This window comes from Tenrec ecaudatus, chromosome 10, assembly GCF_050624435.1.
Source record: "Tenrec ecaudatus isolate mTenEca1 chromosome 10, mTenEca1.hap1, whole genome shotgun sequence".
Taxonomy (NCBI): Eukaryota; Metazoa; Chordata; class Mammalia; order Afrosoricida; family Tenrecidae; genus Tenrec; species Tenrec ecaudatus.
This window is the reverse complement of record NC_134539.1, coordinates 49,341,025-49,366,437: the sequence shown is the minus strand read 5'-3', so window position 1 is coordinate 49,366,437 and position 25,413 is coordinate 49,341,025. Positions and strand designations below refer to the sequence as shown.

At 45.3% G+C, this 25,413-nt stretch overlaps 1 protein-coding gene, 1 long non-coding RNA gene and 1 pseudogene across 9 annotated transcripts in view; 1 reads left to right on the top strand and 2 right to left on the bottom strand.

Annotated features, from left to right (window-relative positions):
* HSDL2 (hydroxysteroid dehydrogenase like 2) overlaps nucleotides 1–10,305 on the bottom strand; it is a 51,707-nt gene extending 41,402 nt beyond the window's left edge. For 2 of the 3 annotated variants that reach the window (XM_075560326.1, XM_075560324.1), the window contains exons 1-3: nucleotides 10,186–10,305; nucleotides 6,073–6,236; nucleotides 4,705–4,803 (exon numbers count right to left, since the gene is read on the bottom strand). In XM_075560326.1, coding sequence (XP_075416441.1) covers nucleotides 4,705–4,803; nucleotides 6,073–6,236; nucleotides 10,186–10,202 — 280 coding nt within the window. In that variant the 5' untranslated portion in view covers nucleotides 10,203–10,305. The remainder of the gene's footprint in view (nucleotides 1–4,704; nucleotides 4,804–6,072; nucleotides 6,237–10,185) is intronic. The other variant, XM_075560325.1, reaches the window with a different exon arrangement.
* Nucleotides 10,306–10,574: 269 nt separating this feature from the next.
* LOC142459106 (uncharacterized) overlaps nucleotides 10,575–25,413 on the top strand; it is a 49,909-nt gene continuing 35,070 nt past the window's right edge. For 3 of the 6 annotated variants that reach the window (XR_012786441.1, XR_012786446.1, XR_012786445.1), the window contains exon 1: nucleotides 10,585–11,019. This is a non-coding gene — a long non-coding RNA (uncharacterized LOC142459106). Of the gene's footprint in view, nucleotides 11,020–22,951; nucleotides 23,039–25,413 lie in introns of those variants that run through there. The other 3 variants (XR_012786444.1, XR_012786442.1, XR_012786443.1) reach the window with 3 other exon arrangements.
* LOC142457936 (DNA-directed RNA polymerases I, II, and III subunit RPABC4 pseudogene) lies at nucleotides 19,786–20,166 on the bottom strand (annotated as a pseudogene).

Below are 25,413 nucleotides of genomic sequence, written 5' to 3'. Positions count from 1 at the left end.
CCAGAACAGTGGGCTCTAACATTAGCAGCCATGGTAAGGAGATAAAAGCACACAGACGAGAAAATCTTAGACATCTCCAAGGGAAAAGAATGTAAACATACCAAAAGAGAGGCTACGAGGTTTGTTAAAATTAGGGTCTCTTCCCTGATTAGGAGAGAGGAGTCACGACACTCAGCTACCCTCAAGTTCTCAACAGTATGGCAGGAAAGCAAAAATTAACGGGGAAATCATGGAAAAGCAGTTTAAATACACCAGAGGCAACACTAAGAATTGAAGGAACCCTTAGGAAAGACTCTACATAAAGATAGCTCCACTACAAATCTGCAATTTGGTCAAGCTGCTAGGGGTGTTCCAGATGCTCCTCTCAAGAACAGGTAGAAAAATAGACAAGGAATATTTTTCTCTCAGATATGGGAAATATACCCTCTTCATTAGTGCGTTCGACCGAGTCTAAATTCCCCGGTCATAAATACCAGCTCAATGACATGGATCAACCAAAGCAGCACATGCCGAAACTGTCTTTTCTCTTCCACCTTCTCTATTCCTGGAAACTCGGTCACACACTAGACAAAGTGGGTTAATGCAAGTTTGAAGATGCTCAAGGAACCATACCAGGTCCAATGGAGGATGACCTAAGCTACGATGGCGAACAGAGGAATCCAGATCATGGACTGGAAACTCCTTTGTCTAGGACCACTAGGATAGGAACACTCGGAGCAAAACATTTCTCGGCTTTAGTTTTTCCAAGAAAGCGGACATTTCAATTTTGGCTTAATATTATCTGTGGCAACAAGGAGAAAAACTAATTCATGAAACTTTAATGCTTCTGTAGGAGCCTAATACTGGAAGCACAGGTGCGACACAATTTCACACTCAGGCAGCATATATGAAAGTGCTTCAAAACGTTAGTGGACAAACACAAGCACAACGGCAACAGAGGTAAATACTGTTTTACACGCATTTCGGCAATAATGGCATTCTCAGGTAGATGCCTGGATAGGCACGCAGGCTGGAGGAGGTCCAGGAGGGAGGAGAGGGAGTAGACCCGTGTATGTATGTATGTGGATGTGCGTGTGTCTCACAGAGGATATTTGGATATTTATCTTTGCTGCCACTATAGCCACGCATGTGGTGGAGCACACAGGAGTCAAAAGTTATGAAAACTTCTTGGAAATAGCCAGGCACCTTTGAGGAATGAGTTGCTGGGCCTTAGGGCTCAGCAAGCACCAAGGTCAACTGGCACAACAATGTCTACAAAGTCTACATCCTACTTTACTGAGCAGCAACTGGGGTCTTAAACAGCTCACGAGCAGCAGTGGCCATCTAGATGTAATGACTGTCTCTCCCTGTCCAGAGCAAAGAATAATGAAACCTGAAGATGCATGTAAACAATTAGTCTAGCAGACCACGCGGCAAAATAAGCACCCGTCTCCATAACCCTGGAACTGGAAGAACTACATGGTGCCAGCTACCCTACCAACAGTTCTGAACAGAATCACATGAAACAGCCCCAGGTCGAGTGGGAGAAAAACATGGTACAAAACTCAAAATCATGAAGGAGACCAGGCCTGTTGGAAAGAGAGGAGAGTTTGGCCCCTTGGTCACTCTTCAGATCAGAAACTGAGCTCTCTCCAGGGCTCACTTGCCAGCCAACTAATGGGCAGGACTATGAAAGGATTAACAGCACCATCAATGTGCGCACACCCCAGAGTAACTGCCCATTTGAAGTCAGGGTGTGGCGTTCACTCCAGGGCAGTTCAGAAGAGTCAGGACAGAGAGGAGCAGACAGGAGATGGAGAGAGGGCTTGAACGGGGGCTGCTGCTGCCTTGAGGGGACTGTAAGGAATGGGAAGAAACAAAACGTGCATGACTTGTTGAATGCAATACTGATTATCTGCTATGGAAACCTTGTGGACTGTGGGGGACGCCAGCCCCCACAACTAATCATGTGTTCATTAAGCGCAATTGTATGGTTGAGATATGTAAAGATTACAATGAAGTCATAGAGAATGAGAGCAATAAGAGAGTAAAATAAAGGAGTCAGACACATTTGATGGTAACAGGCTCACTTCCTGGATGGCCATGATCTCAACAGCCAGGGCCGCGCACAGCACAGGCTGGGCCGAGGGCAGGGGAGAGAGCACAGGAGAAAGAGATTTAGTGCTAACCAAGGCTTATGTATCTTTAGGGGTGTATATGCCTCCTATTACAGGTGAAGACATACGTCACAGGAAGGGGTTGTACAACAGGCAATACAAGCAATAGGAGGGGGCTATACCATGGGCATAGCGTAACAGGAAGGGGATCAGCTAGGGGTGAACACATGATAGGAAGGGGAAGGACTAAGTACATATGCGGCAAGAAGGGCGGACCCTAGATTCATGATGGTGGCCTAACCTTGGTCACCCTTGAGTGGGCTTGACCTCCCTGGGCTCTCCTTCAGGGAAACTACTACTATCCTTATCAGAAGGCAGTGGGCCCTACTTATTGTGGGATACACAGTGGTGTATGCTTGCTCTGGATGGCTGATAACTCTTAGGGAGAATAACCCCTGACCTATTTCTGTTGACCTCCAAGTGTATAGTCATTCACCATGTGTGGCAAGCAGCTAGGTTTGGCATATATTTGAGGGGGACAACTTGGGAGAAACCTTTGTTTCCCACAGTGGCCAAATGGAACTAAAGGATAAGGAATTTTTCCACAAAGAAACATTTCAAAGCTCCCTTATATGATTGGAGCTATCCTGTTGCTATGAGTAATAATTGACTTAAGGGCAATGAATTTAGTTTTTTCCTTTGGACTGTCATATAATGCATTATGTACAAATATCAGATAAATCAGATGAACAAAACATTTAGAAGTGGGGAAATTAAACAGGGGGTGAATTCTGGGCCTATAGAACATGGTTTACGAGAGTGTGTTTTGGAGAACATTTACTGTCCTTTTGACCCGCCTTAGAGGTTTCTTGGTCAAACAACAGTTGATACTGGTGCAGTCATACAAAATCAATACAATCCGAGGAAGGGGTTGGACAAAGATGGCAGAACTTATCGTCTCATTCTTCAGGGTAATACAGTTTATCACTTGATCAACAGAAAGAACTTAAACTGGAAGAATAGAGAAACCCCGTCTTGCTTCTCCCCTCAAAAGAAAGGGCTGTCCTCATCAGGTTAGATTCCAGGCTATTAATTTGGCTATTTTCCCCCATTATATGGTAATTTTTTTTTACTGTGAATTGGGTGAAGGTTTACACAGTTGATCATCAGTCTTACATGTAACAATTCACTGTTACATGTTAAAGCCCATGCACATGTGTCTGATTCTTTGTGTTTTTGACAAATTTATTTTTGCAATCTCACTCTGTCCTTCTCAAATAAGCATTCACATTAGTTTGAGAAAGGTTTGTTGCCAAAAATAAGATTGAGGAGTTAAAGGTGAGGCTACACTTAAGCCAAAGTCCTGGTCTCTCTGCCTTCGGGCACAATAGCAGTACAAGGCGATCAACAATAAAGCACTAGCTTGTCTTGCATGTGCCAATGTCCCCACGAAGACATGTGGTTCCCCACAACCTTGTGGAAGGAGAGTGGTGATGGTGTGGGCAAGATTTGGGCATGCCTAAGTGTTTGGCCATAAAACATCATCAACGACTTACCTAGGCTCTAACAACTGCCTTCTGGGAGGATATGAATCAATTGTGAGACCAATGGAAGATTGAGGTCTAAAGTTATAAAATAAGAAAGAGGGGGAGAATATAAAGATAGTGAAATCCTCACTAGACCAATGGATAACATCATTAGTTGTCAAGATTTCATTTTGCTTGGTTCCGCAATCAATGCTCATGGAAGCAGCAGGCAAGAAATCAAATGGTCTGCTTGCACTGGGCAAATCTGCTGAACAAGACCTTTTTGAAGAGTTGAAGGGCAAGGATGTCACTCTGAGGACTAACATGAGCCTAACCCAAGCCATGGTATTTCCAATCACCTGAAGATGTGATTACCTAAACTAGGAAGAGCTAAGGAGAGAGGACCTGGGGAAACACTGGGTTAGGGATATGTCATATCAAGGCACTAACTGTCCCGCTCCCTCCCTTGTGGCACAGTGGATTAAGCTTTGGGCTGCTAACTGCAAGGTCAGTGATTCAGACCTAGGAGTCACTGTGCAAGAAACAGAAGGCTGTCTGCTCCCATAGAAGCATCAGAAACTATGTGGAAAAGTTCTCTCTGTTGACGGCAGTGAATTGGGTTAGATTCACTTTCTATTACTTGGGTAATTTTTATATCATTTAGGATTTGCGGATACTTATTAGAATCTTCAAAAATGTTTAAGAATCAATAAGAAAAGATGCCATATAGGCTGCGTCTGTAGGAGCAAATAATTAGTTCTGGTTAAACTCATCGTGACACTAAACAAGATTTCTAAGCCTAAATTTATAGGGGAGTAGTCAGTCTCAACTTTCTGCAGCAAAGTGGCTGCTGGGTTCAAACCAAGAACCTTGTTGTTAGCAGTCCATTACTTCTGTGATGTGACAGCACAAACCGGATTCCTTGGTTTTTCTTGTTTATTTGGTTGCTTTTTTTCTTTTGTCATACTCTAACGACTCAAGAAATTATTTTTTCATTTTAAAAAATTTCAATTAAAACCTAGTTCTGCTTACACGTATAGCTTACCCAATACGCAATAATGATTTCAGAATTAAGGCACTACCTCCAAATTTTTCAACTGCTTTCTCCACTGCATTACTGATTTGCTGTTCATCCCTCACGTCAACGATGCACGGCAAGGCCTTTCCTCCAGCTGCTTCAACTAGGAAGGAACACAGCCCAAAGGGTCACTGAAGCATTTAAACGCTACGCCTTTCGTTCGATAAAACAGTTAAAGGGGCAAGGAGTGAGTGGTTCCCTGTCTGGACAAGATCAATGTAAGTAAGGTATGTCTGACACACCTGAGTGACTCTGCCCTTAAAGTAGGACAGATGGACTAACTCATCCAACTTCAGTCTGGACAATCCAACTCTACCAAAACATAACCCCCAAAATTGACATTAATTTTTTAAAGTTAAGTCTACTGAAAGGCAAATAAGGGTAATTAAAAAAAAAAAGCCTTTTTACTGTGAAAATTACCAAAAATTTTTAGAATAGTACAGTAAACCAAGAATAGTATAATAAACTACCATGAATCCATTGCTTACCTCAAAGGACTGATAATATTTTGCCAATTTTTTAAATGATTTTTCCTTAGTGCATTTCAAAACAAATTCCAGGAATTATTTCAATCATAAGTACTTCATATGCCTTTTTCTACTCTAACCACCACACTGATCCTAACAAAACTGGCAATATCAGCTGAGCTGAACTTTTAAACCATAAAGTCACTGTCTTGATGTCTTCCCCCTGGCACATGGCCTTAAATATAAGCACCCAATGAATGTTTCTGAGCTTAAAGTATTAAAATGAGGACTTACAAGTTATACAGAGACTAATAAAAGACATGAAAAGCTTTTCCAAAGTGTTTACACCATTCACCCTTCAGGTTCTACCCTCCCCGCTTCCACCTTCATCCCCCACTCCCATCCAAGAACCACTGCTCTAGAGAGACATTATTTTTAATGGAGATTTCTCATATCGCTCAAAAGTGCTGAAGAAGTGTCTGCACTACAGTGACCAAAAGTAAACACTTACTTCCTTAATAAAATTATGAAAACTAATAATAATAAAATTATGCTAGGGCAGCTTTCGCAAAGCTAAGAACCTACTCAACAGCTGTGGGTTTGACTGGGGTTCACATGTCAAATCTACTGTCCTCGAGTCAATTCTGACTCTTGGGGACACAGAACAGAGTAGACCTGTCCCTTGGGCTTCTGGGGCTGTGAGCGCGTATGGGAACAGACTGCATCGTCTTTATCCCACGGGGCGGCGGGTGGTTTCAAACAGCTGACCTTGTGATGAGGAGCCCAACACCTAAAGCTACCTGCCACGCGGGCTCCGTGGGTTCATAGAGCTTTAACCCAATTCTTTAACAAGGTCTCTCCCTATTTTCACCAAGTTGAGGCTATCTTAGGAGACGCTCACTCACTTTCTTCAGCTGCAGTATAGATCGTGCCTGGAAGTTTGGGGTGGGCACTGGTCGTCTTCGCAGCAATGACGATATTTGCTCCATCCTTTGCCGCTTTCAATGCGATCGCTTTGCCGATGCCACGGCTTGCCCCTGTGATAAAAAGCGTACATCCTGCTAGCTTCCTATAATAGAACAAACGTGACTTGATTAGAACCCTCAATGTTTTAGTTACGAAGAAGTATCGCATGAGCTAGAATCGACTCAATGACAATGAGTTTGGCTTTTAGCTTTTAATAAGGAACTCTTGTTCCCTGAGCCCCACTCCAACCCATCTGAGAGCTAATAAGAGTTGACAGCTAAGCAGGGTGGTGTTTGGAGGGGGGTGATGAAAAGGTGAAGGCTGGTGGCACAAATCTGTGACTAGACTGAAAACCATTCAATTGTATGCTTTCAATGAGTGCATTGTATGGTATATGAATCATATCTCAATTAAAGCTGTAAACAGTCACAAGCCAGTTCCCTTCAAAGGCTTGTAAAGAACTCAGTATGTTACCAGAACTCCCTAATTCAATGGAATGGGAATGCTCTCTGTGCCCAGGGTTTCATTACAATCCTTCCACCTTAATTTTACTTGGTTGTCAGGTGAGACAAATTTAACATTAAATAAGACAAAGGGGAGTGGGGGAGGGGCACTTTCTTGTACCTATTCTAAAGGCAAACAAAGAGAAAGAAAGAACCCCAAGGCTGGCAGTTCAAACCCACCAGGTGAGAAGCTGGAGCTGCTGCTCCCTTAAAGCTGCATAAGCTTGGAAATCCTCTGGGAAGTGATAATCTGTCCTGTGGGATCACTGTTGGGTTGAGTAACAGGCTGCCTCACCTGGCTGCTTAGAATCCTGCTGATACAAATAGGGCACCAACCTCTGTTATACTAATCAGAGTGGCCAATGGATTTGTCTACAAAGGTGTAAATCAAAGTAGCCACGAACCTGAAGGCTGAGAGGTGAACTGTTGGGAAAGACATAGGCATACTTCTCGGGCGTAAGCCAAGCAGGCATTTAGCTGACCTGACTTGGCCTGGGAAATTGCTCAAAAATAGGTTAGCAAGGTTGCAGAAGGACATAATGTCTCCATCTAGGGAAAGAGCAGGTTTGCTTTACAAGAGGCAGACCCCACCAGTTCCTCAACTGCAATGCAAAAAGATGGCACAGCAGCTCCCCGGGACCCTCCGTGCGGCCCCAGAGCACTTGGCAGGGGGAACTGATGCAAACCAAGGTTACTATGCTGCGAGCTGTGTCAGGAGTCAGGAGTCTTGTGTCTTCTGTCAGCATCCAGCAAACAAGAACAGGCTAATTTATTATTGCGAAACAGGGCAAGTTACCAGATTCCAACAGATACATTGACTATCACATTGGATACAGGTTTTCTGCAGAAGCACTTTAATAGGCTTGAAGGAGTTTCCTCCCTTCGATCCCTAGTTTGGAACTGTTTATCATGAACGGGTACTTCATTCTGCAAAATGCCTTTGCTGTATTACATACATCAATTTTCAGATGTCAGTTCATAGCAGAATGCCTCTGCATGGTCAATTAAACACAAGTGAACTCTCCAACTGTGGGGGGAGGTCAGATGCCAGGGGCTTAAGTGGAGAGCAAGTGTTTTGAGAATAATGAGGGCAATGAATGTAAAAATGTGCTTTACACAAGGATGTATGTATGGATTGTGGTAAGAGTTGTATGAGCCCCTAATAAAATTATTTTTAAAAAGAATGCTGATTGTTTATTCTTTTAAATATATATATATTCAAACATGCATATATAATGTATTTTATGTAGCTATGAATATATGTGGATGTTTGCAACTTTCCCTTTTTGTAATGAGTTTACCTCGAATATTAAAATGATTTTACAGATAGAAGTATCTAAATGAACAAGTCCACACTATTGCTTTAAGAAAAACCTATTGCTTGTCTTTGGATATAGCTGGAAAGAGTCCCAGTAGGAAAAAGGACACGCTCAGCCTCTCAGGCATTGGCAGAAAGGCAAAAATAACTTCTCCCCTTAAACGGCGGGCACAGAGCTGGACTAAGAAATGATTCTAGCTCCAAAGCTTTAGAATCAGAGTAAAAGAGGCAACAGGCCAATTTCTCAGTACTGTTGAGAAATTGCTAAAACAGTGTTAACCTATCCTTTCTTTTAACTTGATATGGAACCCCAAACTTCAAAAGAATTTGGTACAGGAGAAATGTGAAATTTCAAAGAAAAGAGCAAAGATGATTCCACCTTCAGTACCACGGCAAGGGGACAGTGCTGGCACCCAGAGGAAGTGGTTTCCAAATTCAATTCCTATAGCAAAATAAATCTCAGGTAAGAGTTAAAAAAAACAAACAAAACTAAGCTAAATAAAATTCTGAAAGAATACTTCCCAGTTCTTAAAGTTGTGGTTTAAGGTGGTTTTACTGAGAGGCATATTACAAAAACTCAACAGCATTAAAGGAAATGAAATGCCAGTCTGGCTTCATTTAAAAAGTTTTGCCAACAACATGAAGTCAAGAGACAATTCCAAACAAAAGCTTAGAAAAGTATTTGTAACCCGAACGACACTCTAATTTCAAAAATACATACAGAGCTCCAGACAATCCATCAAAATCAAATTGTTTAAGCCAGACAAAGAAAGAGATTCACATGTATATGTATGAACTGTGAAAAGAATTGTATCAGCCCCAATAAATTGTTAAAATAAAAAAAATTTTAAAAAAAAGAAAGAGATTCACAAAGAACTTCAAGTCAGGGTTTCTCAACCTCAGAAATAACAACATTTGGTCCCAAACTCCACCCACAAGATTCCAGATCCCTTCCAACTGTGACAAATGAAACAATTCCAGATGTGGCCAAATGACCTCTAGGGGGGCAAAACTGTCCCTACTTGGGAACCACTACATTAAATATAGAAAAACATCGTCATCCTCACTCAGGAAAACAAAAATACCAAATTTAGTGAAAGGTGCCATATTTTTCTTTAATGACTTTATCATCAAACATTCTGGTATTTGCCTATATCTTGGATTAGGGAATCACATAGCTGCTCCTTTGGGGTATGCCACCTCTTGAGTCATCTGGCGATAGGGATTAGAATTTAAAGTGCATATTTTTACTCTTTAATCTGGCCATGTATTTATTTATAATCGTTTTATTAGAGGCTCATACAACGCTTATCACAATCCATACATCCATCCATTGGGTCAAGCACATTTGTACATTCATTGCCCTCATCATTCTAAAAACATTTGCTCTCCACTTTAAGCCGTGATCTGGCAATTTCATTTCGGGGAAGTTCCCGTCCAGATAAACTCACAAAGGTGCAAAGAGATAAATATAAGGTTAGTCAATGCAGAAAAGATGAACAAAAAACTGGAAAGTTACCCGGTATGCAACACTATGGGGCTGATAAAATAAATTATCCTCCTCCATATAAGATGCAACCATTAAAAAAGAGAGAGGAAGCTCTCCGTGTACACTTAAGTAGGTTCTAACGTGGATTACAACTGTAAAGACTCAGGATGGAGTTTACTAGGTTTGAGGTGTGCGTTTAGGTTAGGTACGAACGACGCCTGGAGTCCCTGCAGACCCCACAGTAACCTAACAGTGATTGGGGGCCTGTATGGAAAGGACGCAGACTCGCTTCTCTCACCGTTTTCAACTGAAAACCGCGTGTCCATCGGTTTTCAGCAAAAGCCTATCATGGGGCTGTCACTTAGCTCGAGAGACACCCGCTGGTGACGATTTCAACGCGTTCGTCTTCTCTTTTCCCGGACACCCCATTCCTTCCTCGGTGCGGAACCGAGGCTGCGGAGCAAGGGCAGCAGCGCGCCGCTCCACCTGACCTTTCACCTGGAACGGGCCGGGCGCTCGGACGCGGCGCCCAGCGAGCGGGCGAGGGCGGTCCGCGTCCCGGGGAGAGGTCCTGACTAGACTGCAGCACGTTGGGCTGCAGGCCCCCGCCACTGCCCACTCTGGGGACGGGGTCCCGGGGCGCGCCGCGCCGCTGGCTCCACTCACCTCCCGACGCCCGAGCCGGGCCCCCCCGCACCGCCTTCCCCGGCCGCCGTCTCCCCGTGGGTCCCCAGCCCCTTACCCGGTGTTGGGGAGCATGGCTATCGCAGATCAGAGGACGCGGGGGCCACCGTGGCGACGGCGGGGAAAAGTCCACGAGCCGCGGCCCAGCCCGCACCATCTAGCCCCGCCCCTAGAGCCGCCCCTCCAGGCCCCACCCCAACGCCCGCCGGAAGGGGGGGTGGTTGCTCAACAAAGATCGGGGAGGGTCGGAGTGCGCCTGCGCACCAGAAGTCTCTCAGGCCCAGTTGCTCGTTCCCGCCTCTTCCCGTTCAGCCCCGGAAGCCGGACCTCTGCGCAAGCGCTTTGAGCGGCAACACGTCCCTGCCCCCCCCCGACTCCGCCCACCGGAGACAATCGGTCGCGGCCTCCGGCAGGGGGCGCGTCGGGGCCACGTAGGCCGGCCTGAGCGTTCTTGCTGTGACTGGGCGGGCTCCTTGCCAGCCGGGACCAGGAACTGGGCCGTCGCGCTTCTCAGCGCGCCGCGAGCTGGCGTTTGCCAGGCTCCCACCACGGGCGGGCCTCGGAACCCGGTCAGGAGCGCTTTCCCTCGGCTTCAGTTCACTTTCTACCCGAGTTCGGCCCGCTTGGCATCTGGCCGTCGGCGCGGCGCACCGTCGAAGCCTGGCGGCCAGACTTGGTGCTCGCGTCCGCGTGCGGACATGGGTGGGGGGCTCACTTGTGAGGCAGCGCTCTTGGCCTTTCTGTGCCAGGCTGGCGTCGCAGCGAGCGAAGCCGAGTCTGCTCCTAACCTCCAGGTGGGAAGGAGATGAGTGGTGGGACTCAGTACTGCTTCGGGAATCACCTTGGGCCGACCTCAGCCACGTTCAGGCACTAAAGACGGGCGCGTTTGAAGGTAGCCTTGACGTGGTTTTGTATTTCGAAGGATTCGAGTAGGACATTGAGGAGCTTTATTTTTTCATCATTTTATTGGGGGCTGGAACAGCTCTTACCCATCCATTGTGTCAAGGACTGTTGTACATTTGTTGCCATCTTCATTTTCAAAATATGTTATTTCTACTTGAGCCCTTGATATCAGCTCATTTATTTCCATCATCCCTGAGCCCTTGATAATTTATAGGTTTTTATTTTTTCATCTCTTACACTTGACTGATGTCTCCCTTCACCCACTTTTCTGTTATCCATCTCTCTGGAAGGGGGTTATATGTAGATCATTGTGATCGGTTCCCCCTTTGTCCCCCAACCTTTCCCTTCCCCTTCTGTTATCGCTACTCCCATGATGGGTCCTGAGGGATTTGTTTGTCCTGGATTCCCTGTGTTTCCAGTTCTTATCTGTACCAGTGTACATGCTCTGGTCTAGCTGCATTTGTAAAGTAGAATTGGGGTCATGAAAGTGGGGGGAGGGTAGGAAGCATCAAAGGAGAGTTGGTTGTTTATTGGTGCTATACTGCACCCTGACTCATCTTTTCCTGTGGCCCTTCGGAGGGGATAACAAATGGTCTACAGATGGGCTTTGGGTCTCCACTCTGCACTCCCCCTCATTCACATTCATATGATTTTTTCTGTGTCTTTGAAGCCTGATACCTCATCCCATTGACACCTTATGAGCACATGGGCTGGTGTGCTTTTTCCATGTGAACTTTGTTGCTTCTCAGCTAGATGGCTGCTTGTTTATCTTCAAGCCTTTAAGACCCCTGATGCTATCTCTTTTGATAGTCAGGCACCATCAGCTTTCTTCACCACATTTGCTTATGCTGCACCCATTTTGTCTTCAGCAATCGTGTTGAGAAGGTGAGCAGCACAGAATGCCAGGTTATTAGAACAAAGTGTTCTTGCGTTGAGGGACTACTTGAGTAGAGGCCCAATGTCCGTCTGCTACCTTAATATTTAACATATAAGTATATGTACATAGATCTATTTCCCTATCGTGATATATAAATATATTTACATATGTACGTGCCTGTATTTAGACCTCTATAAATGCTCACTTGCCTCCTAGTTCTTTCCTGTATTTCCTTTTACTTTCCTCTTGTCCCACTATCATGTTTGGCCTTCATTTAGGTGTCAGTAATTCCTCTCAGTTACATTGCTCCTGATCAAGCCCTACCAGGCATACTACACCCTCCCTGCCATCGATTTTAGATCATTTATCCAGCCTGGAGATGGGATGTGTATTCTCCAATTTCAGTCTCACAATGACTTGACTCATACCACCTTGCCTGCCCCTGTGAGAACCCAAAAACCAAACCCATGGCCATCAACTCAATTCAGACTCATAGCGAAGCGACCCTATAGCAGAGTGGATATGAACCCACCGACCTTGTGTTAGCAGGCCAGTTCTTATCCTACTGCCCCCTCCCATCGGCATCCAAATTTTGATCTTAAGATAGGATACTTAGGGATCCAGAAAGAATTTATTTGTTCAGCTAATATGCACACCATACTCATCATGAGAAGGAATGAAAGAATGCGAGCTCTGTGTTGTGCAGAGGAACGATACAGCCAATGTGTACTTTAGACTGTTGTGTTAGTTGTTTTTAAATTGATAGGGATTTTTAGATGAAAACACGTATTCTGCTCATCCTTGGAAGTGTTAACATCTGAATCCTGCCATATACCATAAACTCCTTGAATTGACATGGCATACCTTCCATATCAACTAAAGTGTTCAGTATAAATCCAGTTTGTCAAATTTTTCTTTTTAAATTTATTATTAATTGGTAGTTAATACATAGGTCATATCTTGCCATAGTGAAATCGTGTCAAGCAGAATTATACAATTGCTACCACCATTTCTGAACATTCTTTTTCTTCCTGGACTCTTTGACATCCTCTCCCTTTTATCTCCCACTCCCCACACGTAGACACACCACCACCACCACCACCACCCCACACACACACCACCTCCGAAAACTTGTTCTACTTGCTGTACCTATAGGTTCATCAATCATGGGTTTCATATACTGAAAAACAGAAAAAACGTAACACAATTCAAGAGGGTGACCTCTAATGACATAACACTTCTGAGATACACCCTAATATAAACAAACAAAAAACCCCAAAATACAGAAAATGTTAAAAACCAAATCAGGTCCAACAAGCATCAGAGGTGGGGATCAACTGGCAAAATTTTAACTGCTCGAGTCGGATGGATGCCTTTGATCTTCTATGCACTCTGCTTAGTAACTACTTTCCTCCTTTCCCTCAAGTGTGGATAGCAGGAGCTCGTTAGAAGAGTATTTCCTATGTAGATCCCACAAATGAATTTTGGGCTTCCCCTGTCATCCATAGCCTTCTGCAAACTGGATTCTCACAATTTAGGCTCTGATATTAATCCCTCCTTCGACTTCACATTATATGATTGACAATCCTTCAGTGACTGATGATGGTGTGTTTCTCCCATGTGGACTTAATTGACATCTCACATATGTGTTGTTTGTTTGAAGACAAGCCTTTAAGACCCCAGTGGCTATTTTATCTGATAACCAGACACCATCTAATTTCTTCTACACATTTTGTGATAGCACCCGTTATCTTCTGTGTTTCTTTCCTGAGGGCGAGTATCCTGTGTTAGGTAAATGGAGGCACGAAATGAGAAGAGAGGAACCATACTCGCTGAGGACTGATTAAAAAGCAGGCTTTATTGGGAACAAGCGGACGGGTTAAACAGCCCACAGTAAAGTGAAGCTGTGGAAGCCGCCACAGGAGAGCGCTTAAGGGTTTTTTTATACTCCCGCCCCCATGTTGAAGCTTCTGGAGAGTTGACTTAAGGTGCGGTTTTGCTCAGTGGAACGTACATGACTGTTTGCTCCTTGTACAAGGTCAGTCTGTTCTGGTTCTAGAAACAATGACATGGGCAGTCTGTGCTTTTAGAGGGTACAGTTGTTCGCAGAACTAGCCTGTTTCTGGGAAACTCAGTCTGGGGGAAGGGTGTCCATGTTTTTACCAGACATCCCTGACTGTCTGATAGGGAAAGGGGGCGATGACGAGGTCGTCCGTGATTACTTCCTGCTCTACGGGGTCATAGTGGGGAAGTTTATCAGATAGAATGCAGGGACTCCGGGCTTGGCACGGATGGCAGGGGTTGGTATTGCTGACTCGATGTAATAACAGCATTCTTCTTGGAGGTAAAGGCAAGTGCCTCCTTTTTCAGCGGTGATGAGGTCTAAGGCTCGTCGATTCTGTAAGGCAACTTGGGCAACAGAGGTTTTTTGTCTTTGCAATGAAGCTAGGGATGTGGCGGAGGCATCTATGGCCAGTTGGAATTGCATGGCTAGCTTGTCCGTGGTTAGGCTGAATGTGCCAGGGCCCAGGGCCTCTCCGCTAAGTCCCAAGGCTACCGCGGAGGAGGCCAGTGATAGTCCTGCGACCAACAGAAGAAAAAAGGCTCTTTTTGTTCTTCCTGTTGGGGGAAGGTGGGCTTGGGTGTATATGCTTTGGATTTCTCCCGGTGTGTAAATAGTGAGTTGTGGAATTAGGGTGACCGGAAGGCAAAGGTAGTGAGTTGTCATGTTGAGGTACAATACTTTGGAGAAAGTGTGGTTGCACCAAAAAAAGCATCCATTTGGGGCAGCTTGAGTTTGCATGCGGGGACTGGTGGAGTTGCACAGCTGGGTAGAAGCATTCCAATAGCACAGAGGAAACTGCATGAATCCTGATAGAATTACTCTAAGCAGAAACAATTCCTTGGGACTAATCTTATCTTAACAAGGGCAGCTGTGTTCTCAGCTTACTTACTGCTTCTCGGAACTTGGGAAAACATAAAGACACAGTGTCTTAAGAGAGTCACCAATACACTTCAGTTAAAACTCAGTGATTCTCTATTTTTTTTCTCTTTTTTTCTTTTTTAAGTGATTCTCTATAACCCCCCCCCCTTTTTATTTAATAGCTAACACTGAAGAGTTAAAAGGCAGCTGTCTGCTGAAGCTCTGGTTTTGCTAAAAAGCTGCAGGGTACAGAAGCAGAACATTTGGTTAAGCTGAACTTTATGCAAGGTTGGGATCATCCCACCTTCTGTTTTTATTGCAAACCTAGAATAATTTTACCCAGAACAATCACAACTTCCTTACCACCTAGAACAATCTCAATTTCCTTATCACTCAGAACAATTTCAACTTCTTTATCACCTTCTCCATCACATCACATCCTCATCACATCCTTATCTTTCTTAGAACAATTTCAACTTCTTTATTACCTTCTCCATCACATCATTACATTTTTTAGCATTTTTATCACATTCCTTATCTCCTTCATCACATCCTCATCACATCCTTATCACATTCCTTATATTTCTTTACTGGTTTGGGGGCATACTCAGTTTTCTGACTCAGTTTGACTTGCTCTTGCACAAACTTTAACTCCTTCCTTACTTCTGCTTGGGTCTGCCCAACAATTTCAGTTTTGTTTGCAATAAAAGTAACCCTAGACCTAGTCGGTGGGTTTTTGAAATTGGAAACTGGGGGCAGTTAGGGTACACATTAGGTTTGTTTAGCTTAATTAGGACGGGCTTGTGGTGACTTGCCAATGTGGATGCACTAATATTCCAGATTTCAGGAGACGCCTTGGGTAACAACTGGCTGATTGGGGGCGGGGATGAGGTTGTGGAGGTAGCCTGACTTAAAAGGGCGTTAAAGGGGAGAGCGTTGCTGGAGAAGGAGATCAAATATTCCTTCCCAGCAACGAACAGGGCACGAGGGGATGACTAAAAAGGAATGAGAAAATGGGAGTTGATTAAATTGGCAAAAGAGAGGTTCTGTCTTCTGCGGAGTGGAGGGGGGCCCATCTATACCCATAACTGAGACCTGGGAAGGGGAAGTAGGACCGGAGTGAGGGCAAAATGGAGAAGGTAGCCAGCTACCTGGAGCATGACCCTGGGCTCGGCGAGGGTGACTGGAGTCGAGGAGCCAGGGCCACTCCAGTCGGCTGCCAATCCCAGTAGCTCAAGTACCGGAAGGTCTGGAAGATCCCGGGGCGCAGCTCCTCCGCATGAAGATGCCAAGGGTGGGGCCAAAGCCGGGTAATTCAATTTTCAGTGACCCAACTGCTTACATTGGGGGAAAGGTCGGGTTGGAGGTCTGGGGTTAGGGCAGGAATTGGTTTAGTGACCACTTTTTCCTCACTTGAAGCAGGCACCTGGTGGTGTTTGCTGACCCCCCCTTAGGGGGTCGCCATGGTGGAGCTGAGCCACCTGCCGGCCTCAGGGTGGCCACCAAGGCTTGGGTCTGGAGGCTATCCTTTTGCTGGAGTCTGGCCTGGCAGGCAACCACAGCCGTCTCCTCTCGAGCATTAAATACTTTAAAAGCCATTTTTACCAGGTCTTGGATGGGAGTTTCAGGGCTGTCCTCGGCCTTTTTTTTAAACTTTTTTTCTGATGTCGGGTGCTGATTGGGAGATGAAATGGGAAGCTAGGACTGTGGCCCCATTTCGGGATCCTGGGTCTAGCCTGGTAAAATGAACCAGGGCTTCCTGAAACCTGTTCAGGAAGAGAGCAGGGTTTTCATCTGCCTGTTGGGTAACTTCCCTGAGTTTATCATAGTTAACCACCTTATTAGAAACTGCTCCAATCCTTGGAGGAGATACCTGAGCATGAGGTTCCTGCGGGGAATGTTGGTGTCCTTCCCTATTTGATAGTTCCAGTTGGGGTCCTCCCTGGGGATGACATGCTCTCCCAAGGGGACGGTATTGTCTATAACATGGTCCTGGTCGGCCTGTTGCCTGCCTGTTACTCTGGCACGTTCATCCGGGGGTAGTGTGGAAGCTAAAATGACCTGTACGTCATGCCAGGTAAATCGTAGGTCTGGGTTAAGTATTGAAATTCTTTTATAAAGTGTGAGGATACAGGCAAGGGCTCTGGCCGAGGAGTGGGGGGAGGCTGCACAGATGCTGGGGAATGCGGGGGTGGCGCTACAGCAGGAGACAGAGCTGGAGGAGAATGAGATGGAGGAGGTGCACTGAGGAGTTCGGGCGGCTCTTCGAGAGCTGGCAGGGTGGTACTGGTTTGGAGGTCTGCGCTAAGAGGATTTGACGGGTGGAACAGTGGCTGCAGAGCTCGGGGTGGGAACACAAGTCCCAAAAATTCTGCACATAGGGGATCTCAGAATCCTTACCAGTATGCCGGCAAAAATTGTCCAGGTCCTGAAGAACGGTGAAATCGAAAGTGCCAGTCGGGGGCCAATGTGACTGGTTGTTTAATTTGTACTGAGGCCAAGCAACTTGGGAGAGAAAAACAAGTTGCTTTTTTTTGCAAGGTCTGAGTGTACCCCAGGCTAGAGAAATTTTTAAGAGACAGCCCAATAGAGTTAATGGGTCAATTTTAGACTGTCCTGCGCCCATGGTGAGGGGAGGAGAGAGGAGATGATAAAGAGATTTCGTTTACAGACACTGTATGAGTGTGAATAGGAAGCACACGGCCAGGTAAAACAGACTTAGGCTGACCCTTTGTGGGCGAGTCCAGTTTGAGGGAGCAGCTGCCGCGAGGCCTATTGCCAACAGTCCCATCAGCGGTAGGAACATCAGAAAATGAATGCCAGCGCAATAGGCAAAAGGCCACACGGAAAGAGGGAGAGGGAGTGAGCAGAGACAAAGTTTCGGTTTCCCGGTGAGTAGGACCAGGCAGGAGGCACCCAGGCATCCCCAAGTGAGTCATGGCTGGGACGGCAGTGAAGGACAGGAGGGAGGGATTGGCAAGATGTCTCAAGAACAATCACTCCCCAAGGCCCCTGGGGCCAACGGAAGGAGAATTCCCAGTGGCGTGGCCGCATCTCGGACAAGAAGACTCCGGCAGAGCTCGAGAAACCGAATCCAAGCTGGTGGGGGGGGGGTGGAGGAGGGAGAGAGAGAGTGAGTGGAACAGAGGGAGAGAGAGACTCACCAGGGAAGCTGTAGCTTGGTTTTGAACGCGCCTAAGCGCTAAAGGTAGGTGCCGCGCCAAAAGGTCCTGGAGATTTAGGGGAGAGAGGGGGGTTCTTAGGGGACCCCCAAAAGAGGGGGGAGCCACATACCCCTCCCAGGTTTTGGCACCAAAATTTTAGGTAAACGGAGGCACAAAACGAAGAAGAGACGGACCATACTCGCCAAGGACTGATTAAAAAGCTGGCTTTATTGGGGACAAGCGGACGGGTTCAACAGCCCACAGTAAAATGAAGCTGTGGAAGCCGCCACAGGGGAGCGCTTGAGGGGTTTTTAATACCCCATCCCTGTTGAAGCTTCTGGAGAGTTGACTTAAGGTGCGGTTTTGCTCAGTGGAGCGTACATGACTGTTTGCTCCTTGTACAAGGTCAGTCTGTTCTGGTTCTAGGAACAATGATATGGGCAGTCTGTGCTTTTAGAGGGTACAGTTTTTTGCAGAACTAGCCCGTTTCTGGGAAACTCAGTCTGGGGGAAGGGTGTCCATGTTTTTACCAGACATCCTGCTTTCAATAGTTTGAGTAGTGTTCATTCAAAACATGACCTGGAATTCTCCAAACTACCTTCCAGTCCATCACTTTGATTTATCTACCAGATCAACATTAGAAGTGGGGGCCAAGGAAAGAACGGGCTTATGAACATAAATTAGATATGCAGCTTAGAATATTTTTGGCTACAGTGTGAAGAAGAATATTTTGGGAAGAAATGGGCAAGGTTGACACTTAGAAATCCATGATAATGCAATATGTAAGAAAAATTGGTAACTTGATTTGAGGCAGTAATAGTGGAAAGTAAAAGGAGAATAGGAATTTACATGACTTTCAAGCAATAGAGTCCCCCATACTTAACCAAAGAATTGCAGGTGGAGGACAGGGAAGAGAAGGAATCAGTGATGACTTCCAGATTTTGTATATAGATTCCTAGGAAAATGGTGGTACCACAAACAAGTTTGGAAATATGAGAACAGGCTCTCCTGAAACCAAGTCTGGGAATATTGTCCACCAAAATCCCTTTGTACTTTGATTCAGAATAATAAAATTTTAGCTGCTCAACTTCTATTGCAGTGAAGTGTATTGGTGAGATTAAGTTCTTCCAAATGAAATTGTTAGGCAGAATAGTGCAGGGCTAAAAGGTCCATTAAAGCATGCCCAGAGAGCCAAGCACAGGAACAAGGAGTGGCGCACTGCACATGCTCAGAGGCTCAGGTTTCCTGCCTGTAGGCATGGGTGGGCGCTAAACCTGGATTGGCTTACCTGGGCCAGGTGAATTCAATTCAGCCAATGGGGTCGATCAGGGCTCGTCCACCACACCTCCCTGTAGAATCCTTGAAAAGGCAGGACTGCGTGATGCTGAGCAGCTTCCGCCAGGCTGCATGGTTGGGAGGAGTCCTATGGATCTCGTGTAAACCTGAAATATTTTGAGTAGTGTTCATTCAAAACATGACCTGGAATTCTAACTCTCATAAAACTCACTTGGATCATGAACCAGACTTTAGCGTAAATTCTTTCTCGCGTGGGGCCAAGGACTGAGGTATAACTCTAGCTCCAGAGAGATCTAACAAAATGTTAGCAATAGTGAGTTGGGTAACTTCTGCAATACTTAATTTTATATATATATATATTGCTTGCCTCCACTTTCTTTCTGTCCGAACTCTTACCTATGAGATGGAACATGGATATGGTTTTTGAGACTGTCATTCTATTTTTGTTTTCTTCGAATGAAAAATAATTTATTTACACAATGCACCTATAGATACCTAAATACAATTTGGTTTTGAAACTAAATGAGACCACATGTCTAACCATTACATTCGGAGTGCGTTATCCGAAAGTCATACAACAAAGTGAAACAGCATGGCAGATCCAACACACATACAGATGTTCTCTGAATTCACGCTTCATCGAGCACCAAACACCACCAATCTTTTAGTCCTTTTCTTGTACATTATTCTGTATCCACATTCTCTGCATCTGATTGGCTCCCTGGATTTTATTTCATTTTCCGTGTTACATTCTCCGCAGATATATATCATTGGCTGCTGTTTTGGGGGTTGCACGTCGTCCTCCTGGGAGTCCATTGTTAAGTGCCGACGAAGTCAGAGACAGGACTCCCTCCGCAAGGCCAAACAGCAGCAGGCGCACGGAGACTGTCATTCTTTAAGGGAGTAGAAAGCCTCATCGGAGTTGATCTTGACGTCGCAAATTAAGACATTTTAGGTGTGGGAAACAGAAAGATTTCTTCCAACTTGTCTACCTCAAACATGTCAAACCAAGCTGCTTGTTATACGTGGTGAATGACTGTACACTTGGAGGTGAACAGAAGTATGTCAGGGGTTATTCTCCCTAAGGGTTATCAGCCATCCAGAGCTAACACACCATTGTTTATCCCCCAATAAGTAGGACCCACTCCCTCCTGATAAGGATAGTAGTAGATTGTTTCCCTGAAGGAGAGCCCAGAGAAGTCAAGCCCACTCAAGGATGACCAAGGTTAGGCCACCATCATGAATCTAGGGTCCGCACTTCTTGTTACATGCATACCTCTAGTTCCACCCCTTCTTATCATGTGTACACTCCTAGCTCATCCCCTTCCTGTTACGCTTATGCCTGTTGTATATCCCCCTCCTATTGCTGTTATGGCCTATAGTACAACCCCTTCCTGTGACGTATGTCTTACCTGTAATTAGGAGGCATGCACACCCCAAAGATATATAACTCTTGGTTATCAACAAATCGCTCTCTCTCCTGCCCATCCATCTAGACTTAGACCACCAAGCGGAGCTGAGATGAGCATGATACTATGAAATTTGCCTGACTCCATTATTTAACTCTCTCCTCTATCTCTCCTTATTCTCTAGATTTTAATCTTTACTTATTATCGCTGTACAATTGTGCCTACCGGAACCGTGATGATCTGTTAGGGGCTGGCTGCCAGGACACTTAGGACAGTAGTTCTCACTTTAATATACATCAGACTTATCAGAGAGCTTGTTAAATCACACTGTGCTGAGTTCCACCCTTAGAATTTTGATCTTGTAGGTCTGAGTTAGCTCTGAGGTCCCAGAGGAACCCTGGTGGTATGATGGGCTACATACTGAACTGCTGACCACAAGGTCAGGGACTCGAACCCACCAGCCACTTTGCAGGATAAAGACAAGGTTATCTACTCCTATAAAGAATTACACTGTCAGAAACCCAAAGGGGTAATTGTATGCTATCTATAGGATTGCTACGAGTTGGAATCAACTTGATGGCAGTGACATGGGTTTATTTATTTGTGGTTGCTTTTTGGGTAGTCTAGAAGCCATATTTTGAAAACCACTACTTTAGGGTGTGGTGAAGAAGCAAGGTGAAAGGAACTTGAAACCCTGAATTATTGAAAAGAGAGAGTTGGTATTTCACTCTGGGTTACAAGTATATTTCTAGACTGTTATATAAGAAATAAAATGACCAATGGTTACTGTGTTAGTGCAGGTAGACTAGAGCGAGAAATCCAGGGAGACTCATATGTGTATAAGAAAGAGCATTATATACAAGATCAAGTGAATATTGAGAAAACATCCCAGTCCAGATCAAGTCCATAAGTTGAATATCAGCCCATATGTCCAATACCAATCTATAAATTCCTCTTCAGACTCAGGAAACACATGCAATGACACCGAATGCAGGAAGATCACAGGCCAGTGGGTGAAAAATCTTGGGGATCCAGTGGTGGTGGAAGCATCTCAGCCCTGGCGTGGGTCTCCACCTGGCTCCTCCAGCTCCAAGTCTCTGGCTGCCATCAGCATTGCTCCATGTGGCTTGTCAGTAGAGAATCTCTCAGGGAGTGAGCATGTGTCCCGCCTCCAGCCAGCTATTTATCTGTTTAGTGCCTCCAAGTAAAGTCATCAAGCTGCAACCTGATTGATGAGCTAAACTCTACCCCATTCACTCTTAAGTCTCAAATTGACAACAGATTATGTAACTACCATGGTTTCCATGGGTGAAAGAGAAAAAGTTGTTGCTTAGGGGCATTGAGCTTATGTTAGTAGTAGTGAAATATTTAGAAAAGGATATCATTAATGGTTGTACAATATGAAGAATAGAATCAATGGCACTGAATTACACACGTAGATGTTATGTAATTGGAGAACGTTTTGTTGTGTATATTTTTACCACCATTAGAAAAAGTAATTACATGAGTAACAATGAGTATAAGGAAGAATATTGGTAGTTTCTAGAATTGAATGTGGTGATAATTGTACAACTTTTCTTGATATGATTGAATTATTGAATTGTATGACATGTGGATGAAGTGCTAATAAAACATAAACATCTCTGAAGAACTATATTTTGGGGGTTACTTTTTTGTACTTCTTTTTTTAAACATTTTATTAGGGACTCATACAACTTTTATCACAATCCATACATACATCAATTGTATAAAGCACATCTGTACATTCTTTGCCCTAATCACTTTCAAAGCATTTGCTCTCCACTTAAGCCCTTTGCATCAAGTCCTCTTTTCCCCCTCCCTCCCTACTCCCCCCTCTCTCATGAGCCCTTGATAATTTATAAATTTTGATTTTGTCATATCTTGCCCTGTCCAGCGTCTCTCTTCACCCCCTTTTCTGTTGTCCGTCCCCCAGGGAGGAGGTCTCATGTAGATCCTTGTAATCGGTTCCCTCTTTCCAACCCACTCACCCTCTACCCTCCCAGTATCGCCCCTCACACCGCTGGTCCTGAAGGTATCATCCACCCTGAATTCCCTGTGCCTCCAGCTCCTATCTGCACCAGTGTGCATCCTCTCCTCTATCCAGACTTGCAAGGTAGAATTCAGGTCATGGTAGTTGGGTGGGGGGTGAGGGGGGAAGGAAGCATTTAGGAACTGGAGGAAAGCTGTATTCTTCATCGGTGCTACATTGCACCCTGACTGACTCATCTCCTCCCCTAGACTCCTCTGTGAGGGGATCTCCAGTGGCCGACGAATGAGCTTTGGGTCTCCACTCTGCACTTGCCCCTTCATTCACTATGGTAAGTTTTTTTTTTTCTGATAATGCCTTATACCTGATCCCTTCGACACCTCGTGATCGCACAGGCTGGTGTGCTTCTTCCATGTGGGTTTTGTTGCTTCTGAGCTAGATGGCCACTTGTTCATCTTCAAGCGTTTAAGACCCCATACACTATCTCTTTTGATAGCTGGGCACCATCAGCTTTCTTCGCCACATTTGCTTATGCACCCGTTTGTCCTAGGCGATCGTATCATGGAGGTGTGCACCCAATGATATTATTTTTTGTTCTTTGATGCCTGATAACTGATCCCTTCGGAACCACGTGATCACACAGGCTGGTGAGTTCTTCCATGTGGGCTTTGTTGCTTCTGAGTTAGATGGCCGCTTGTTTTTCTTCAAGCCTTTAAGACTCCAGACACTATCTCTTTTGATAGCCGGGCACCATCAGCTTTCTTCACCATATTTGCTTGTTCACCCGCTTTGGCTTCAATGATTGTGTCGGGAGGGTGAGCATCATAGAATGCCAATTTAATAGAAGAAAGTATTCATACATTGAGAAAGTGCTTGAATAGAGGCCCAAGGTCCTTCCGCCACCTCAATATTAAACCTATAAATATAGGCACATAGATCTATTTCCCCATCCATATATATATTTGCATATGTACATGTCTTTGTCTAGACCTCTATAAATGTCCTTTGCCTCCTAGCTCTTTCCTCTATTTCCCTTGACTTTCCTCCTGTCCCACTATGATGCTCTGTCCCCACCTGGGTTACAGCTATACCTCTTTGTTACATTACCTTACCCTTGATCATTCCCTACCAGGCCTGCCACACCTACCTCACCACCAATTTGGATCCCTTGTTGTTCCCTTGTCCCTGGGTTTGTTAACAATACTTCTTTACCCCCCACCTCCCCCTATCCCAAGTCTCCCCAGAACTGTCGGTCCCGTTGTTTTTCCTCCAGATAGTTCATCCAGCCTGTCCTATTCAGACAGACCTGTGGAGATAATAACATGCACAGAAACAAGGCAGAGGAAAACAAAGCAACAGTATACAACAAAACAACAACAACAAACCACTGACAAAGAACAAAACAAAACACATCAAGAAAGAAAAGCTTGTAGTTAGTTCAAGGATCGTTTGTTGGCCTTTAGGAGTGTTTTCCTGTCCAGTCTGTTGGGGCACCACTCCCTGGCCCCAAAGTCCACTTTCAGCATTCCCTTGGGACCGTGCTGCTCCATTCTCTTGCTGTTTTGCTGCACTCCCCCAGTGCTTTGCCTCGGTGTGGTGGATCAGGTCAGGCACAATTCCCACACTGTGTCTCCGGTGCTGTCCCCTGTAGCGCCAGGGGTCAATGAGGGGCATTGTGTCTCATAGTGGGGCCAGCCATGTTGTCCTCTCTGTGAATTGGCTGCTCTAATCAGGAACATCATCCTCACAGCCTGGTGGGCCAGGATGTGCTCCACTCTCTCCTCCTCCCCCTTAATCTGCTCCTGTGTGCTCCGATCAGATATGTCCCTTTCCTGGAGGGGGGTTACTTTTTACGGCATCTTGGCCTGTGACTTAATTAATATAAGCCCATCATAAGGAAAGATAGGCATGTCAAATGAAGATGTTGGCAAGGTAGTTGTGAAGCAAACACAAATCATAGATGGAAATAATTATTTATAGACATCTAGATAAGAATGCGCAATGTACAAACTCAAAACCAAACTACTGAAATCGAGTCAATTCTGACTCATAGAGACCCTATAGGACAGCAGTTCTCAATCTGTGTATTGTGAGCCCTTTGGAGGTCGAAAGACCCTTTCACAGGGGTTGCCTGATTCATGACAGTAGCAAAATTACAGTTATGAAATAGCAATGAAAGTAGTTTTATCGTTGGGGGTCACCACAACTTGAGGAACTATATTAAAGGGTCATGGCATTAGGAAGGATGAAAACCATGCTATAAGAAAAGGCAGATATCTCCACAGGGAAAGTGGGACCAGACTTCAACCCAGTGCCGCAAGGTGAGAATGCAATATCCCGGCGTGGAGGAGGGAACCGGTGGAGAGGTCTGGGAGGCTGGCCCCAGCACCATAAATTAAGTGGAATCCTGCCCCTCCCCCGAAAAGAATTTGTTCCAAGGGACGACATTGGCTCTGCAGCTCTGGGAGATGGACATATTTGATCAGAGCACACGGGAGCAGATGAAGGGGCAGGAGGAGAGAGTGGAGCACAGCCTGGCCCACCAGGCCGTGATGATGATGTTCCTGAGTAGAGCAGCCAGTCCACAGAGAGAACAACATGGCTGGCCCTACTATGAGACATGATGCCCCTCAGTGACTAAGGGCGATACAGGGGACAGCACCGGAGACACAGTGTGGAAATTGCACCTGACCTGATCCCACCACA